The sequence below is a fragment of the Babesia microti genome, chromosome III, assembly GCF_000691945.2.
Source record: "Babesia microti strain RI chromosome III, complete genome".
NCBI classification, from domain to species: domain Eukaryota; phylum Apicomplexa; class Aconoidasida; order Piroplasmida; family Babesiidae; genus Babesia; species Babesia microti.
The window spans coordinates 1,522,190-1,540,225 of NC_027207.2; the positions used below are offsets into that span (position 1 = coordinate 1,522,190).

The 18,036-nt window shown below is 36.2% G+C and overlaps 9 protein-coding genes across 9 annotated transcripts; 6 read left to right on the top strand and 3 right to left on the bottom strand.

Moving 5' to 3' along the window:
* Window positions 1–629: 629 nt before the first annotated feature.
* On the bottom strand, window positions 630–2,638 carry BMR1_03g04240 (T-complex protein 1 subunit eta; the record flags this gene model as incomplete). The annotated part of the gene is made up of 7 exons (XM_021482243.1): window positions 630–835; window positions 857–1,034; window positions 1,282–1,989; window positions 2,039–2,176; window positions 2,197–2,465; window positions 2,488–2,602; window positions 2,624–2,638. 7 exons carry the CDS (start codon window positions 2,636–2,638, stop codon window positions 630–632), a joined length of 1,629 nt encoding a protein of 542 aa, XP_021338784.1.
* BMR1_03g04245 (conserved protein, unknown function) lies at window positions 2,658–3,149 on the top strand (the record flags this gene model as incomplete). The annotated part of the gene is made up of 2 exons (XM_012794006.1): window positions 2,658–2,963; window positions 3,012–3,149. 2 exons carry the CDS (start codon window positions 2,658–2,660, stop codon window positions 3,147–3,149), a joined length of 444 nt encoding a protein of 147 aa, XP_012649460.1.
* Window positions 3,150–3,225: 76 nt separating this feature from the next.
* On the top strand, window positions 3,226–7,801 carry BMR1_03g04250 (splicing factor 3B subunit 1; the record flags this gene model as incomplete). Its single annotated transcript, XM_012794007.1, has 3 exons — window positions 3,226–3,735; window positions 4,290–6,795; window positions 7,350–7,801. 3 exons carry the CDS (start codon window positions 3,226–3,228, stop codon window positions 7,799–7,801), a joined length of 3,468 nt encoding a protein of 1,155 aa, XP_012649461.1.
* BMR1_03g04255 (hypothetical protein) lies at window positions 9,080–10,045 on the bottom strand (the record flags this gene model as incomplete). Its single annotated transcript, XM_012794008.1, has 1 exon — window positions 9,080–10,045. One exon carries the CDS (start codon window positions 10,043–10,045, stop codon window positions 9,080–9,082), a length of 966 nt encoding a protein of 321 aa, XP_012649462.1.
* On the top strand, window positions 10,265–10,726 carry BMR1_03g04256 (pre-mRNA-processing factor 19; the record flags this gene model as incomplete). The annotated part of the gene is made up of 2 exons (XM_021482244.1): window positions 10,265–10,613; window positions 10,635–10,726. 2 exons carry the CDS (start codon window positions 10,265–10,267, stop codon window positions 10,724–10,726), a joined length of 441 nt encoding a protein of 146 aa, XP_021338785.1.
* An 85-nt stretch (window positions 10,727–10,811) lies between these two features.
* BMR1_03g04257 (WD domain G-beta repeat) lies at window positions 10,812–12,512 on the top strand (the record flags this gene model as incomplete). The annotated part of the gene is made up of 5 exons (XM_021482245.1): window positions 10,812–10,977; window positions 10,999–11,123; window positions 11,190–11,340; window positions 11,395–12,364; window positions 12,446–12,512. The coding sequence occupies 5 exons, from the start codon at window positions 10,812–10,814 to the stop codon at window positions 12,510–12,512; spliced, it is 1,479 nt and encodes a 492-aa protein (XP_021338786.1).
* On the bottom strand, window positions 13,027–14,560 carry BMR1_03g04265 (dihydrolipoamide dehydrogenase; the record flags this gene model as incomplete). The annotated part of the gene is made up of 6 exons (XM_012794010.1): window positions 13,027–13,329; window positions 13,353–13,670; window positions 13,695–14,132; window positions 14,155–14,307; window positions 14,330–14,504; window positions 14,526–14,560. 6 exons carry the CDS (start codon window positions 14,558–14,560, stop codon window positions 13,027–13,029), a joined length of 1,422 nt encoding a protein of 473 aa, XP_012649464.1.
* BMR1_03g04270 (chaperonin GroEL) lies at window positions 14,598–16,902 on the top strand (the record flags this gene model as incomplete). Its single annotated transcript, XM_021482246.1, has 7 exons — window positions 14,598–14,837; window positions 14,860–14,946; window positions 15,024–15,245; window positions 15,352–16,079; window positions 16,101–16,206; window positions 16,309–16,531; window positions 16,556–16,902. The coding sequence occupies 7 exons, from the start codon at window positions 14,598–14,600 to the stop codon at window positions 16,900–16,902; spliced, it is 1,953 nt and encodes a 650-aa protein (XP_021338787.1).
* BMR1_03g04275 (Cytochrome b5) lies at window positions 17,611–17,908 on the top strand (the record flags this gene model as incomplete). The annotated part of the gene is given in 2 exon segments (XM_012794012.1): window positions 17,611–17,779; window positions 17,799–17,908. The coding sequence occupies 2 exon segments, from the start codon at window positions 17,611–17,613 to the stop codon at window positions 17,906–17,908; spliced, it is 279 nt and encodes a 92-aa protein (XP_012649466.1).
* Window positions 17,909–18,036: the final 128 nt, after the last annotated feature.

Here is an 18,036-nt window from a genome sequence, read left to right on the forward strand (position 1 = left end):
TAAAAAATTTCCATGGTATTCTTTACAGCTAGGATGATCTAGATTTGCCATATTTTGCTTGCTAATGCCGATGATATTACCACGATTTTGCTTGTAGAAGGTATTATATTCCAACTATTTCATTACTTGAATGTGTACATTTTAGCTTTAGAATGATTTAAGCCGTACCGCAAGATCAAGTTGTAATCTAATTATCCTTTTGTGTCGTTATTTGTTGCGCACTGCTTACCCTTACATTATGAATTAATAATTGATAATATCTAAATATATTAAATAGTGTTGTTCATTCTGTATAATTTCCTTTTGAATATTCAAAAATGATTCCGCTTATTTGTGAGATAAACATGTCATACATAATATAAATTTCATGTCTAAGCATATGCCCATCATAAATAATCCTTCACCATTACCGATAATCTATGTACATTTGACTGGTTGCGTATGACTTTGCCCTCTAATGATTGGATTATATTCAAATAATCCACTATCTTATCATCATAAACCTATTTGTGTATACCTAATTTTCAGATATAATTATAATATTATCATGTACAAAACAGATATACAATATAGGTGTGAAAATAATAGGATTTTATGTATAAAAAAATTAACAAAACATCCTGCGTTAGTCATTGGTTAGGCAAAGCTGACTTTAGTCGCTTATCCTGCGAATTTTGCTGCTTTATAGTCTCGTCAATGCTCAGTACCAAGCAAGCGGCCTCTGTAGCCGAGTATATGGCATTTCTTTTCACCAATGATGGCTCCCATATACAAGAGGCGTACGCATCGCAAATGCCACCGTTTATACAATCCACACCATATTTCATACCCTGGCCTACATAATAATCGTGCTTACCCTTGTTCATTGCATATTCCTTTCTAAGTTTGTTTAGAACATCGGTTGCATCGAAACCAGAGTTGCGAGCTAGAGTAAGTGGGATACACTCCAGGGCCTTGGCATATGAGTGGATTATTAGTTGTTGTTTGCCAATGATTGACAAGCTGTATTCCCTCAGTATACGTGATATTTCCATCTAAATTACAATTAAAGTATTAAAAAAGTTGGACAAGTACTACGATTATATATTTTCAATATATATAAATTATCAACAATGCATATTATTTTATAATATTAACCTCCTATATACATTAAACGGATATATCATTATCAGCATATCATATAGACAATATGTACACAATATAGATAATACGGGTAAAGACTGATAATTTAAGTCGATTAAAAAATCTCAAATTATTAAATATAGAGGAATAGTTGCTTACTTCAATAGCTCCCCCTCCTACAACAATAGAATTGGTCTTTATTGATCTCCTAACAATCATAATGGCGTCGTGGATTGATCTCTCAGCTTCATCAATAAATTGCTGGGCCCCACCCCTGAGTATAATAGTTGCGGTCTTTGTATTAGGGCATTCAGTAAATATGTTGTATCGTTCATCCCCAAGTTGCATTTCCTCAAACAACCCACAGCTTCCCAAACAAGAGTCTGTAATTCCATGTATTGTCGTTTGAACGAGTCCTCCTGTTGCTTTGGCCACTCGCTTAATATCAATTTCATCAACGCGGCCGGCACAAAAAATTTTTTTTTCGGCAAAAAATTGCGTAGCAATGTCCCCAATTGGAAGTTTTGACAACACAACATTCGCCCCAATGCTATGAATTGCCTCCAACTTGTCGTATATAATTTTCCATTCGGCATCTATGATGCTTTGATAAACCAGCGGATCGTTGATTCTAATTTCTGCATTATCTTTCTCCGCCTTTAGCTCTAGCTCCACATTTAGAAGTAGTATCTTTGGATTTTTTAATTTTTTAGGCTGTTGTTCAAATCCCGCATAAGAAAATGTCTTTTTAAATGCCACGCCCTTTATAAGCATTGAATCCAGGCAAGTGGCCCCTGGAACTTTTTTGATGCCTATCATATCCTTGTCCATATCATCTTCCAAAATATTAACAGCATCCACAACCATCTGAATTATCACTGTTTTACAATATATTATATATAGAGAGAATATTTACCTTTGCAAAAAAGGTTTTATATGTAGAAACGAGCTTGGAGTTTAGTGTTGTTTCCGCGCATCGTAGCAGCAATTTTTGAGTCTCTTCATAAGGCTTATTATGAAGATTAATTGCTATTTTATCTATAATAGTTAATGCCTATGTGAACGTTTAATTACTTGTTTGCAAGCTTCCCTATAGTATTTGATTATTATCTGAGGTGCCATTCCTTCCATTATGAAATCTTTGGCCTTGGACAAAAATTCCCCGGCCAAAACAGTGACACTAGTAGTACCATCTCCCACCTCATCATCCTGGCTTTTTGCAATATCAACCAGTACAGCAGCCGCCGGATGTACAATATCTAATAGAGACAGCACAGTGGCACCGTCGTTGGTAATTGTTACTTTGTTTTCAGTATGGATAAGTTTGTCCATCCCCCTAGGGCCTAAATCAAATGTCGCATCTACCTAATGTTGTTTTAATGCAATTTGTCACCGCTTGGCAAGCGTTGATATTGCTAATGATTTGGGATTTGCCTTGGGAAGTGTCAGTATCCTCCTTCAAAATCAATATCGGTAAGTTCTAAATAATTAATTATTGTACCATTAAATGCGACATTTCGGCAACTTATATATGAATGCTCAAATATATACGTGCCAGATATATTGGGTTTTATTTACTATCAGGCCATAGCTCATATCCGATGTACCCATACGCTCATTGCACCAGAGTATTTTGCTGGGGAAAATCCATTGTTCCTGTGATACAACTGTATGATTTATCGCAAAAAATTATCTTAAAATGGCATTTGCTGGCACACCAGCGCCATGCCACGCACATAAATTCTGTATCTATCACGCAACAATTCTACAACAGGCTGCCAATTAGGAAAAAATATATCAGAGCAATCAAGAGGGGCACTCTAATTTACGATCGCGGGCAGGTAACTACTATACATAACTGATTGATACACTATGAAAGTTTAAATTAGATTAAAATACCACCCATAAAAATTGAGGGTTACGATCTACCTAAAAAATGCCAGCCACCTAATTATCAAGGAACAGGAAGGATATACAAGGGGAGGTTTGAGAATATTCGCGCCAAAAGAATTTGTTTTGCTGATTAGATTGTAAGTTAATTTTAGTGCTATAATTAGTATAAGCTCCTGGGATTGAGTGTCGTGGGGTACTTACTGGGCAAGTATGGGAACTGACGAATGTGATAAGTATGTAGGACTGATGGAGGACCCTTCGAAAGGATATGATTCCAGTATATACGGAGAATCAACCGAGGAAATCCGTCAATTGAACATCAATGACCCCAAATCTAGTTATCAAAATGTTATGAATGTGGACTCTAGCACTGCAAATGGGTTGATAGATGAATCATACGACCCTATGCATAAAGATAGTAGTATTAGGAGTCGAGAAAATAGTTACAAACAACAACGATTCCAAAGGATGCTATCACCGGAACGAGCAGATCCCTTTGCCAAGTCTAGTGCTGGCAATGACGTGAGGACATACACAGACATAATGAGAGAGACTCAGTTGGATAGAGAAAAGGCTAGAACTGCCAGAATGGCTGCAAGGAGCAAGTATGAATCAGAAAAATCTGAAAAACATGATCATAATGACCGAGATTCAATGCCAACTGATTCTGCCTCCAATGCTGATGCCGCGTATGCCGATACGCCTATGGCAAGTGATCCGGTAAGTGTATTTTTGACATGTTTGTTATTTGTATGAATGTTTTAACACCTTAATAAAATTATCATCTTAATTATACACATTACTACCTTATCGCAACGTAGCAGTTTAATTATTATGCTATGTATTTGCAATATTAATATAAACATTGTTTATGTATTTCGTGTGCTATTCTTGCAAAATTAATGTTTTTTATATTATATTTTTAGTTAAAAATTTCATTGCACAATGATACTTCATATATCATCGTTAAAATGTGTTATGTTTTGTTATGTTTATAATTATTTCCGAATTTTAAAAAATCAGAAATAACAACATAATAACTACAATTAGGCATGCCTATGGCACGCCACATGTTGTGATTGTGAATTGAATTTTTTTCAATATTATTTTATTGCCAATAGTTAAGCATTTATGGTAATGTATTAAATCGATTTTTATGATCAATTTGTAAAATCATCAATTTCACAATACAATATAATAAATGTATTATGTTATTGTAGTTTGAGTTTAGATTTTTATGAAAAATTTTAAAATGCATATATATGCTAATCCAGGCCTCCACTCCTACGCCCAGTAGATGGACAGAAACGCCCATGTATGGCGAAAATTCGCTCAAGAAATCGTCAAGATGGGACAGGACGCCGAGTTTAGATCCATCGCAGACACCAGGCGCTACTCCTTTAGGGTACACTGGCTCAGAGACCCCGCTAACCCCTTCACTCACGCAACAGCAGGCATTTATGCGGCACAGGTTGCAGCGTGAAATTGACGAGCGGAATAAACCACTTACCGATGAAGAGCTTGACCAGATTTTACCATCTGATGGGTTTGAAATAGTCCCGGTACCACATGATTACAATCCTGTACGGAAGCAAACCCCCTTGACCAGCGCCACCCCCCTTTTCTCTATACCCGAACAACATGAAACAGCTGAATTTGAAGTACCAGTTGATGCTACCCCAGCCGTATTGGCTGATGTGGAAATTAAGCTTGAAGACCGCCAATTTTTTGCTAAACTGTTCGACAATGTGGCTGAGGATGATCTGTCAGCCGAGGAAGCGACCGAACGGCGTATTATGACACTTTTACTAAAAATTAAGAATGGAACTCCGCCTATTCGCCGTCAGGCCTTAAGGACGATAACTGAGAAGGCTAGGGATTATGGCCCTGGCCCATTATTCAATCAAATACTGCCACTGATGATGCAATCGACCCTTGAGGACCAAGAGCGTCATTTGATGGTCAAGGTAATTGACCGCATACTGTACAAACTGCAAGACCAAGTTAGGCCATATTTGCACAAGATACTAGTCGTCATGGAACCTCTACTAATTGACGAGGACTACTATGCAAGGGTTGAGGGCAGGGAAGTAATCAGTAATTTGGCCAAGGCGGCCGGATTGGCTACTATGATAGGGACCATGCGCCCCGATATAGACCATCCAGATGAATATGTAAGGAATACAACTGCCAGGGCATTTGCGGTAGTGGCTAGCGCTCTTGGTATACCCTCGCTTATACACTTTTTGAAGGCTGTCTGTAGCAGCAAGAAAAGCTGGCAAGCTCGCCATACTGGCATCAAAATAGTGCAACAAATAGCAATTTTGATGGGGTGTGGTATATTGCCGCACCTTAAGCAGCTTGTTGAGACAGTGGCGCATGGACTCCAAGATGAGCAATCAAAAGTTAGAATTATTACCGCCTTATCTCTGGCAGCTTTGGCTGAGGCTTCTAGCCCATATGGCATAGAGGCGTTTGATATAGTATTGAAACCATTGTGGCGAGGTATAACCGAGCACAAGGGCAAGGCTTTGGCGGCTTATCTGAAGGCTGTAGGGTTAATAATACCCCTGATGGATCCTCACCACGCCAACTATTACACTCGTGAAATGATGGTTATTCTAGTTTGTGAATTTTCAACTCCTGATGAAGAGATGAAGAAGATTGTTTTAAAAGTTGTCAAGCAATGTATTGCCACAGAGGGCGTGGAACCTCAGTACATTTGCCAGGAAATTTTGCCAGAATTTTTTAACAAATTTTGGATAGTGAGGAATGCACTAGATAGACGTAACTATAATTTACTAGTTGACACAACTGTTGAGATGGCCAACAAGGTGGGTGGCCCACAAATACTTTCAAGACTGGTACAAGACCTCAAGGACCCTTCAGAGCCGTTTAGAAAAATGGTTGTGGAAGCTGTTGACGGAGTGATAACTAATTGTGGCGTTGAAGGAGTGGATCAACGACTCGAAGAGATGTTAATAGATGGTATTTTATATGCTTTTCAAGAACTGAGCGTAGATGATAAAGTAATTATTAACACTTTTGGCACACTTCTGAATGCCCTGGGCCATAAAGCAAAACCTTATCTACCTCAAATTGCCGGATTGATTCGCTGGAGACTAAGTACCCAATCTCCAATGAACCGCCAGCAAGCAGCGGATTTGGTAGTAAAGGTGTCTAGTGCCATGAAGGTGTGTGAGGAGGAGCAGATGCTAGGTCATCTTGGTCTATTTTTATATGAATACTTAGGGGAAGAATACCCGGAAGTCCTTGGTAGTATTCTTGCCGCGTTGAGATCAATCGTATGCGTGGTTGGTATGCAACGGATGACCCCTCCCATAAAGGATCTACTACCGCGTCTAACGCCTATACTGAAGAATAGGCACGAAAAAGTGCAGGAAAATGTCATAGAACTTATAGGGAAAATTGCCGACAGAGGTGGTGACCTTGTTTCCCCCAAGGAATGGGACCGCATCTGCTTTGACCTCATTGAGATGATGAGGGCAACAAAAAAATCAATACGTCGCGCCACAGTAAATACCTTTGGCTACATTGCACGTACAATAGGTCCACATGATATTTTATGCACACTTTTGAACAATTTGAAGGTACAAGAGCGACATATGCGTATATGTACAACAATTTCCATTGCTATTGTGGCAGAAACGTGCCTGCCGTATAGTGTTTTACCGGCGATAATGAATGAATATAGAGTTCCGGATATCAACATACAATCGGGCGTGCTAAAGGCTCTATGTTTTATATTTGAATACATAGGTAGGTCTTAAATAATTATATTATCTAGCAGTTGTTGATACGTGTTTGGTGTCGCTTTGCATTTATATAAAAACGGCACAAATTTAACCATTTGCTCTTTGACTGGCTCACTTTTTATCTATATATACAATTTTGTTTATTAATTCAATTTTAATATATTGTATACAATGGATATGTTTACATATATAAGTTTGTTTATAATAAGACAAATGATTGATTGAAAATTTATTATATCCTTTTCATGACTTGTTTTTATGTATTTTGGGAAAATGGCGTTGAGCGAATTTGTAATTGCGCATTAAAAAAATTGTAACATTTTTTATTTCAAGCCTTTAATCAAAATACATCATGCAAATTAATATATAGGGATTTCAGTTTGTATTTATGCCAATAATTGCCAATAAATCTATTTTTATGCTATTTTTATGGTTTCAACTAATTGTTTATCTTTATGGATAAATTAATTGGTATATTTTTGGTGATTTGTAAGGTTGTCATACACTTTTTTAATTTATTAAAATTTTAAAAACCTATTATAAATTATTCTTATGTAGGCGAAATGGCCAAGGACTACATATATGCCATAACACCATTGTTACAGGACGCCTTGATGGACCGAGATGTGGTGCATCGACAAACGGCTGCTTGGACTTGTAAGCACCTGGCCCTAGGAGTTCATGGGATGAATTGCGAAGATGCCTTAATCCACTTGCTAAACTTTGTGTGGCCAAATATATTCGAGACGTCCCCGCACTTAACTCAAGCAGTATTTGATGCCATAGATGGCTTTAGAGTGGCACTGGGGCCAGTTATAATCTTCCAATATGTAATACAGGGCCTTTTTCATCCGGCGCGCAGAGTGAGGGAGATCTATTGGCGTATTTATAACAACCTGTACATTGGCCATCAGGACGCGCTTGTGGCGGCCTTCCCTCCCATTTACGGCGCCAACTGTCGTACCGGAAATAGTATCCATCAATGTGTGGAACTTTGCTATACTTTGTGATATTTTAAAATAGAAATAGTCATTTGAATTACATCTTGACACTTTGTACAATTTTGGGGTTTATCAATATTATCTTATGTGACACAACAACTTAAATTCAACTTATACGCATCTACTAATTGTCCGTTATAGAAACTATGATATGAAATAATATTTTATATTCCGATATTTATTTATACTTAGTATAATTTTAACTATATAATTATCTATTACATGTTATTTATTGCTTAGTTGACTATAAATGTGTAATTTATGTCTGTTGAATAGTACATGGCGTATCTAATCTGTGTTTATATGAAGAGTTTCAATTTATTATATGTAAACGCATCCATTAGTCATTTAGTCAATTGATTGGTGAATTCGTCAATAATATGATTGGTAGGTTAATTGATTGATTTACTTACGACTATCTAACATACAATATTGTCTATGCGAAAAAATGATTTGGATGATATAATAATATTAAAGTTAATATTCGATTGTAAGTAATTATTTAAGTTGATCAAATGAATATATACATATATTACATAAAATCATATGATAATTTATAGATAAGTAATCTATAAACCAATAAAACATAAAGTATACATCATGTTAATATGTCGATATCTTAAAAAAAATTAATATAGTAATTTTCATGAAATATACGCGATATCTTAATTTAATTAATTAAAAGTAGACTAATTGTTTTGAATTAGTATAAATTTATATATTGAATACAATATATATATATATATATATATTCATATTACTTATTAAGTTATCCGCAATATTTCACATATTCACAGAATATCATTGACTAGTTTTAATATAAATTTAAATTTCAAATGATTTATAAAAGTCATTAGATTAACATATAACAAATAGATTAAAATTTAAATTAATACACACAATATACTCATATACACAAATCAGATTTGCTAACGAATATTTAATTTGAAAAATAATGAACAAAACAATGCGTTTAAATTATTTCCAAGTTAAAATGCTTAAAAATAGTCATTTATAACCATTAATTATCGTACATGAGAATGTTTTGATAATTTAATAATTTCGTGAATGTTAATATTTTGAGTATGCGGTAATTAATTAATATTTTCGCAAGCAGCAAATGCTAAAATCACCAAAGTAACATAATTTAATTGATTGCCTAATATTTATCCATTTCACTACATGCCTTAATGATGAGAAATGCACAAATACTAGTGGAATACAGATTGGCAAAATTTACGTTCGTATTTGTAACTAAATTGTCATACAAAAATCATGGGGTATTTGTTATAGGGCATTACGATGATCCGATACCATTGGCTTAATGTGAGTTTGCAACACAGCTAACTTTTCCCGTAGGGCAGAAATTTTCATTTTGTTCGTCTTAGCATGGTTATATAAATTTGTATAAAGAGCACGTGCGTGCTCAAATATCACTGACTGGTCTGAATTGGCCGGGCCCATGAAGGAAGAAAATTCCCATTCACGCTTGTTAGGATCGCATATATCGCTTTCCAATTGCGCTTCAATATTGAGAATTGTATTATCTGCCTGATCAAATTTGCACTTGATTTCATCAAGAATTTTTGTTATATTGCAGTCACTTGGAGTGATTGCTTGGGGAGCAGAGCAATCTTTTGATACAGATCCACAATTTACGTTTTTAGAGCCAAAAATACGTCTGGGTGAGATTAACCATCGACTAGGCGACGGTTCAGTTATATTCTTCTGCTCCAACTGGTTTATAGAGTCTTCTTTTGCAGAATTTTGTACCTCAATCTGTTCCAGTACTTGCTCAACATCACCATGCGCATTATTATTACCATAATTACTAGAAATCAATTTTTTAGGCGTTAGTAACTGGTCTGCATTGATGGAATTTACTATGTTAAAATGCTGAAGAAGTCTTTCCCTAACTGCATTGACAGACTCCTTTAGACTGCCCTTTAAGTTATTCTGTTCTTGTATAGCCGATTTTTCAGCCAGATATTTGTTGACCAAGAGGTTCAATTTGTGGTAGGATTCATCTAACTGACTAGGTGCCTTGTTAAGTGAAGTTAGAACTGTATTTATGGCACTATTGTTGATTGGAGGGGGGTTTCCTGGTGAAAAATTACCGAAGTTAACATCAGAAAGTGCGGATTTTAATAAGATGCAATATAACTCAGTTGGAATTGACACATGCGATGGTGGTGTTACAGAGGCAGAGTCAGTTGCCTTATTCAGGATTTGTGTGTTGTTTTGGAAATCCATCAATACGGTATTTATTACCAAATAATTCTAGCACTAAATATTATGCATCGACCGTTTGTATGCTTATAACATTATGTACTGGTTGCACCACTAAGCCATATAATAATACGTCAACACCAGTATACCCATAGCATAATTGGGATACATATAGTTTTAATATAGGTACATAGGAATCTATATTTTTTAGTCGATAAAGAATTTCAACATAATATTACAACTATGGAAGTTGGATATGAACAAATTGAACTCGAGGAATACTTTGCAGTCCCAAAGAAAATCCTCTTCCGAGATCTATTGGATGACAAAACCTGGACCAGACTGAGTTTAGGAGCTAAATGTCAATTAGATGCTAAGGTTGGTGGGAATATCACACTGTACGACAACAATGTTACTGGTAAATTTATTAAAATAAATGAATTTGATTTACTGGAGTTTGAGTGGCGGTTCAACGATTTCCCGGATGGAGTAACTAGTGTCGTATCAATTAAGTTCTATGAGGAAGAGGAAAATGTCACTAGACTGGTAATATTACACAGTAAAATTCCTAAATACGACAAGTTCGGCAATGGTAAGTCACACTATTACACAGATGGCGTCAAAACTAGGTGTCTGGTTGGATGGAATAACAATTTCATGTGTAGACTACAACCGATGTTGGGATACAATAAGTATACTCCCTAATTTTGTATTTTATATGTGTTAACATTGTTTAGCTGTGGGGTCTGTTCATACTTTACGGTATCGGCATCACGCTTTCGTGTTGATTATGGCCCTGATATGTGCAATATCAGGCATTGTTCCCGAGAATCCAGTACTTTCCAGGACGGGATATGTATTTGAAAAGCATTTAATTGAGAACTATATACGTGACTCTGCAAGCTGCCCCGTTTCTGGCGAACCACTAACCATTGACGACATTACACCTATTAATGGTATAGTAAAGTGTTATTTAGTGAATAAGTTAACTAAACCGCGTTCAATTTCAGCGACTAGCATACCCGGTATTTTGTCTATGTTACAATCTGAGTGGGATGCTCTGGCTCTGGAGACTTTCAACCTCCGTACCCACGTAGAAGCAGTAAGTATTTATTTAAGTTTATAATGTTATCATAAAAATTGAAAAATGAGTTCAAAACTAATTCAGGTACGTAACCAACTGAGTCATTGCCTATACCAACACGACGCGGCCACTAGAGTGATATCTAGACTTATTAAACAGAGAGATAAAGCACTTCAAGAAGTTGAATTATTGCAAAAGCAATTGTCTAACTCTACATTGATTGATAATGAACCTGGTAAGTTGCACTTTAAATGGTTTGTATTTCATAAAGCATGATTGATTGACATAGGATTGGATGATGATGCTATTGATAGAATAGGTTGTTTGGCAGCTGATCTTATGGCCCAGCGTAAAAAACGGAGTCATGAAAAATTTATTTCCGCTAATACCATCAAAAAATGGACAAATACTAGGCAATTCCGCACACATTCATCAACTCAGCCTGGGATCCTTTGTATTAGTTTGGACAAATTCCACTACGACCCATTCATACCTACTAAAAATTCATACGTATACACAGGAGGCAATGATGGAATCGTCGTTTATTTTGACCTTGAGCAGGAAAAGTCAATTTCTAAGCTTTTGGGCCATACGAAGCCCGTTAATTGTGTAGATTCTCACCAACAACAATCTATTTGCATCAGTGGTTCTGATGATAAAACTATACGCATATGGAAAGGTGATGATGAATCTGGGGAGTTTAAAACTATTTACTTGGTGCGTAAACACAAATCATCAATTACATCAGTTAATATACATCCGATACAAGACTTTTTTGCATCTTCCGGAAAGGATAAGTGCTGTGCCATTCACGACATAGATTCTGGACTTACTATACAAAGTATAGGAGACTTATCCAACGATATTAACAAGGTCGAATTTCATCCAGACGGGCTAATCCTGGCCGGTGCGGATGATGAGGGATTTATTGTCATTTGGGATCTTCGAAGCAGGAAATTTAAGGAACCAATAAAGGCACATGATGCCAAATGCACATCTATCGCTTTCAGTGAAAATGGATACTATTTAGCTTCTTGTGGCCACGATTATACAGTGGCTCTTTGGGATTTGAGGAAATCTGCCAGTTTTCAGAAACTAGAGCTTAAGACTCAGCCGAGCAAAATTGTATTTGATTACTCTGGTAATTATTTGAGTGTTGCCACAAATGAGGAAGTACAGGTTTACAATTTCGCATCTAAGGCAAATGCCACCCTTGTTGCTACTATGCATGGACACTCGGATATTGTTACTGATATCACGTAAGTCCCCCGTATTTTGTGTGACATTTATGTGTATTTTTATGCAATGTACGACCCATAATTTATTACTACCTAATGTAGTTTTGGTCCTGGAGCTGGCTATTTGTTATCAACGTGCTTGGACAAGACCATGAGACTTTGGGAATGAAATGCCCAGTAGTTGGATTAAAATATATTTTAAATGAAGAAATTATTCACGTAAAAAACGATTCTTATTTTAATTACTGCAATATTTCTTAGAAATAATGCTTATTTGACAACATATTTCTTACAATTAATCAATACATACAACTACTGTATTACGTAAATCACACAATTTTTACTGTTATCTAGTAAGCATATCAACTATAACTAAAATGGTTAATGAGACACTACATATGAGTAATTTTAACCATTCGTTTATTAAAATAAGCAATTTGCTAGGGATATTTATTAAAATAAATAAATTAATATACCAACCACCAAACGACTTCATATCAAACTAAACGCAAATAATAATATAAATCATGTTATGTATGCAAAATAAAGGTTTATTACAATCCATAATTCCATTCTATACATAAAACTGTTATAAAATATACCTTTAAACCTTATATATTAAGAATATAAATTATAGTACTTTCTTGCAGTATATGTAGATGTTCAAAATTCCGATTGTAGTGTTAAAAGTGGATAGGCTTACTATGGGCCGCCAAACATGCCTCTTTAATGGCCTCAGATACTGTGGGATGGGCGAAACAAACCCTGGAAACATCTTGTGCTGAGGCACCATAGGTAATTGCCAGTCCAAAAGTGGCAATTAGCTCACTGGCCTGGGTCCCAAAGATCCAAGCCCCTAGAATCTTTCCAGATTCTTCATCACTCAGAACCTTTACAAAACCCGTAGTCTCATTTGCCAATTTTGCTCTGCTATTTGCTACCAACGGGAATACACCTTTTGTGTACTTTATACCAGATTCAATTAACTATATAAAATGTTTGTACTTACTGATTGCTCCGTTTGGCCCACACCAGAAACTTCTGGATGAGTATAAATGACAGAAGGTACGGTGTTATAATCCAAATGTGCTAGATCACGACCAACAATCTGACCTACGACAAATACCCCGTCATCTTCAGCTTTATGTGCCAACATTGGCCCATCTATCACGTCCCCTATTGCATATATATTTGGATACTTTTCTAGGGACAAATTTGATGTAACAGGTACTTTTCCCCTAATTGTTTCGACTCCTATGGCTTCAAGACCAAGATTCTCAGTATAAGGGATTCTCCCTGTGGCGACCAATACTAGTTCAACTTCATGCTAAATCAGAGTTAATTGACTTACATCGACATATTCACCATTTTTATCCGCAGTAACTTTAACTCCAGTGGAAGATTCAGTGCCACCATTTACTTTGGTGTCTGTATGTATCTCAATCCCTTGCTTAACCAGTGCTGTTTTGAGTGCATCTGATATTTCGTGATCCATAACCGAACATATTTTTTTAGAAAACTCCAACACTTTAACCTTTGTACCAAGCCAATTAAAGACACTGGCCATTTCTAGACCGATAGCCCCTGCGCCTACTATGATCATCGACTTGGGACAGGTCGGCAATGATAAAACTTGGTCGGAAGATACTACTTTATCAGAGAAGGGCAACGGTGGGAAAGGGGAAGGAATCGATCCTGTAGCGATTATTATGTTCTTAGCTTCCAAAATATCTGTGCCAGCACTGGTAGTTACTTGAATTTGTGTTGGTGATTTTATGGTACCCCAGCCCTAGGAATTAATTATTGAATACCTTGATGTATTGTACCTTATTCTTTTTGAACAAAAATTCTATACCTTGTATAAGAGACTTTACACATTTATCCTTTGCGGCTACGATATCACCAAATTTGTATGACACACCAGACACAGATAGTCCAGTGCCTGCCAAGCCGTGGCTAATGAACTAAATAAACATCTGGACTTACGTGATAATTATAAGCAGTATTAATCAGCAGCTTTGACGGTATACAACCCACATTCAAGCAAGTACCTCCCAGTGACCCCCGGTGTTCAATGCAGGCCACATTTAGACCCTCTTGCGCCGCTTTGATTGCCGCCACATATCCACCAGGCCCTCCTCCAATTACAGCTAAGTCTAAACTAACTCATTTGAGACAATACCTTCTAGAAAAGCGTTTCAATCTGGATAAAATCATTGTTGAACATAGTTGGTTGTGGGGGAGATTAGTGAGTATGAGTTTTGCTAATGTGGCTTTACTTGCCACATTCATTTCACTTTCTCAGGATTTAGTAGTGGAATCCGGTACAACAAAAATTGGAGGCAAATGTCTAATTTCAAATGACGTTCCGCTCCTTAGACAATGCAGCAATATTCGAAAATTACCCTTGTTTATCCCAAATCAGATAGCAAATAGTTCACTACCTCGCAAATCAAACATTTCAAATGTGTTAAACTTACACAATTCACCATTGGTATATCTCATTATTTATACAGTGCTCTAATCCCAAGGAAATCATACTGGCTGAGGAATGTAGAAATTCATTACTTGCTGGTATCAACACAGTTGCCGATACTGTCAGGGTAGGTTAAATTTTGAAATAAAAAATTTGCGGCTTAAAATTTATAAGAATACTCATTTGAAAAAGTAAATAATGTAGGTAACCCTTGGCCCGCAGGGACGTAACATTATGTTGGAGAAAGAGTATGGTTCACCACTCATAGTAAATGATGGCGTTACTATCGCCAGAAACATAGAACTGAGCGATAGGAGGCTAAACGCTGGCGCAAAGCTTATTCAAGAAATTGCTAGCACATCTGATGATCGAGCTGGAGATGGTACCACGTCTACTTCGATACTGGCGGCTGAGATTGCTAAAAGGGTAAGATCTAACTACAATTTGGCCTATATTTCCGTTTATAATAAAAAACTGATATAATCTGCTGGAATCACATAAATTTCCATTATTTATTATATGACTTATTCAGGGAGTGGAATACGTTAACAAGGGCCACAATCCTGTTGCACTCCACAAGGGAATCCAAAAGGCAGCTAAAATCATAATTGAGGAAGTCAAACGCCTCTCAAATCCCGTAAAAAACCACACAGATTTATTAAATGTAGCCACTGTTGCCACTAGTGGCAATGTAGTTATGGGTAATGTAATTGCCAAGGCTTTTGACAAACTAGGGGTAAACGCAGCTACTGTACTCGAAGATGGTCCAGCACTGGAAGATGAACTTGAATTTACCGAAGGATATACTTTTGACCGTGGTTTTGCCAGTCCATATTTCCTTTATGGCGAAGAGAAAGAAGCTCTTGAGTGGCAAAATGCCAGCGTGCTAGTGGTAGATTCTAGAATTGAAAGTGCCCAATCAATATTACCAATACTGGAACACTTTGCCAAAAACAAACAACCGCTCATGATTATCGCCGAAGATTTTGGTCCTGAGGCCTTACAAACCTTCATTATTAACAAAATGCGAGGGATGCTAAAAATTGTTGCAATTAAAGCACCTAGTTTTGGAGAACGCCGCAAGGATTATTTACGCGACATTTCCATTGCAACAAATGCTACTTTTGTATCCAAAGACGTTGGCATATCATTAGAAGACATAACACCCACAATGCTAGGTAGTACTACTAGTATTGTTGTCAAAAAAGAGAGGACTTCAATTTTGACCAAGCCACAGTACCTTGATGCCATTAAACAGAGGTAATGAAGGAGTAATCTCAGGGTTGACCAGCTCAAGCGTGAGTATGAAGACTCCACTTCAAAATATGATAAGGAGAAATTGAATGAACGCATCGCAGCACTTTCAGGAGGAATAGCTCGAATTAGAGTAAGTTTATCCATATCAATGTAATTTATACAGCAATTTAATCTACAATATGCAAGTGCATTTTTTTTACAAACTCCTTCAATTATATATAATTAATAATAGGTTGGCGCATCTACCGAGACAGAACTTAGTGAAAAGAGACTTCGTTACGAAGATGCAATTAATGCCGTACGAGCGGCTATGGAAACTGGTTATGTCCCTGGAGGAGGAGTTACATATTTATACATGACCAAACCGGAATTTGTGGATAAAGTAATGAAGCATATTGAGGAGAGTGTCAAAGCTGAAATGGCTTCATCTGAAGATTCAGACCTCCACAAACCAGGTAATCATTTCTTGTTATATCTAGAAGAAATTGAGGGAGAGATTGAACTTGAGAAGGCGGGAGCCAAAATTGTAATTGATGCCATGAGCGCCATAACTAGACAAATCGCTAACAATGCAGGGGCGGACGGAGATAAGGTGGTGCAAAGAATTTTAAGCTCAGGAAAGGAATTTGGCTTTGGTTGGAATGCAAAGACCAATATCTATGGAGACATGATAAAACAAGGTGTTATTGATCCAACCAAGGTAATAACTAGTGCCATTGACCACTCCACTTCAGTGGCTGGATTGCTACTTACGACTGAAGGGATTATGGTACAGAAGGACCAGCCGAAAAAGGCTAAGGAAAATGTAAACGAGTTTGATGAGTAGATTCAACTTTTTAAACATATTATTTACCTGTATTTTAGGTGATAATATCTACGTATTATTGGATTGTCACGTAACTAAATTTAATCAACATGTTTAATGACTAGTTATTAGTACCAAAAGATTTGTTTTAAATGAGTAAATTATCCGTATATCTGTTGATGAATGTGATTCTGTCAATATGATTTATATAACGCTGAATTGCAAAATAGATTAATTTATATTGTGCATGAGTGATTAATAATAAGTTAAATTTACTAAAAGCCAATAGATTCATAATTTATAACCATTATGTTCAAAAACAATTATTTTATTATTAGCGGTAAATATATAACTAAATATCATGTTTAAAGCAAATTATACGGTATATATATATACACGAATAAATTAAACATATATTATAAATTCATAATTAAGGAGGGAATCCTAACTCAAGTTTTAATAAATTAACTTATACATGATTAACTAAATATAGATTACAGCTCTAATCAGAATATTTTGAAAAAAACTATTGTTGTGCCAAATATACAAGTATATAGTGCAATACCAGTATATATGTTAGCAATTGGTATAGGATATACTAAGTATATTGCTCGGAATCTTACTAAAAATTCAGCAAAGAAACATTTTATATCACAATTCTTTTTATTTACACACCATAAGCACCAATTTTTACGATACAACAAATTCATTCATACTAACTCAACAAAAATGGATAAACATGACATTGGTCACTTAAAAATTATTACTGCAGATGAGCTAGAGGCCAATGATGGGACCGATGGCAACCGTTTGTGGATTTGCATTAAGAACATAGTGTATGACGTTACTGACTTCCATGAACACCCAGGCGGAATGGAAGAGTTTATTAATGTGGGAGGTGGGAGAAATTCATTTAGGTAAAGATGCAACGGAAAATTTTGAGGAGGTGGGTCACTCGGCAACAGCAGTCGACTTGATGTCAGAATATGTAGTGGGCAGACTGGCCATAGAAAATGATAAAAATTAATGTGCTTTGAACCATTGCACGCTTGAATATTCAACACTCATGTATTTAAATACATATTTTCAGGCATTTGTGTATTTATCGCCAACTTGAAAATTGAAAATTATGAAGATCTAAAAAAATTAAAAAAA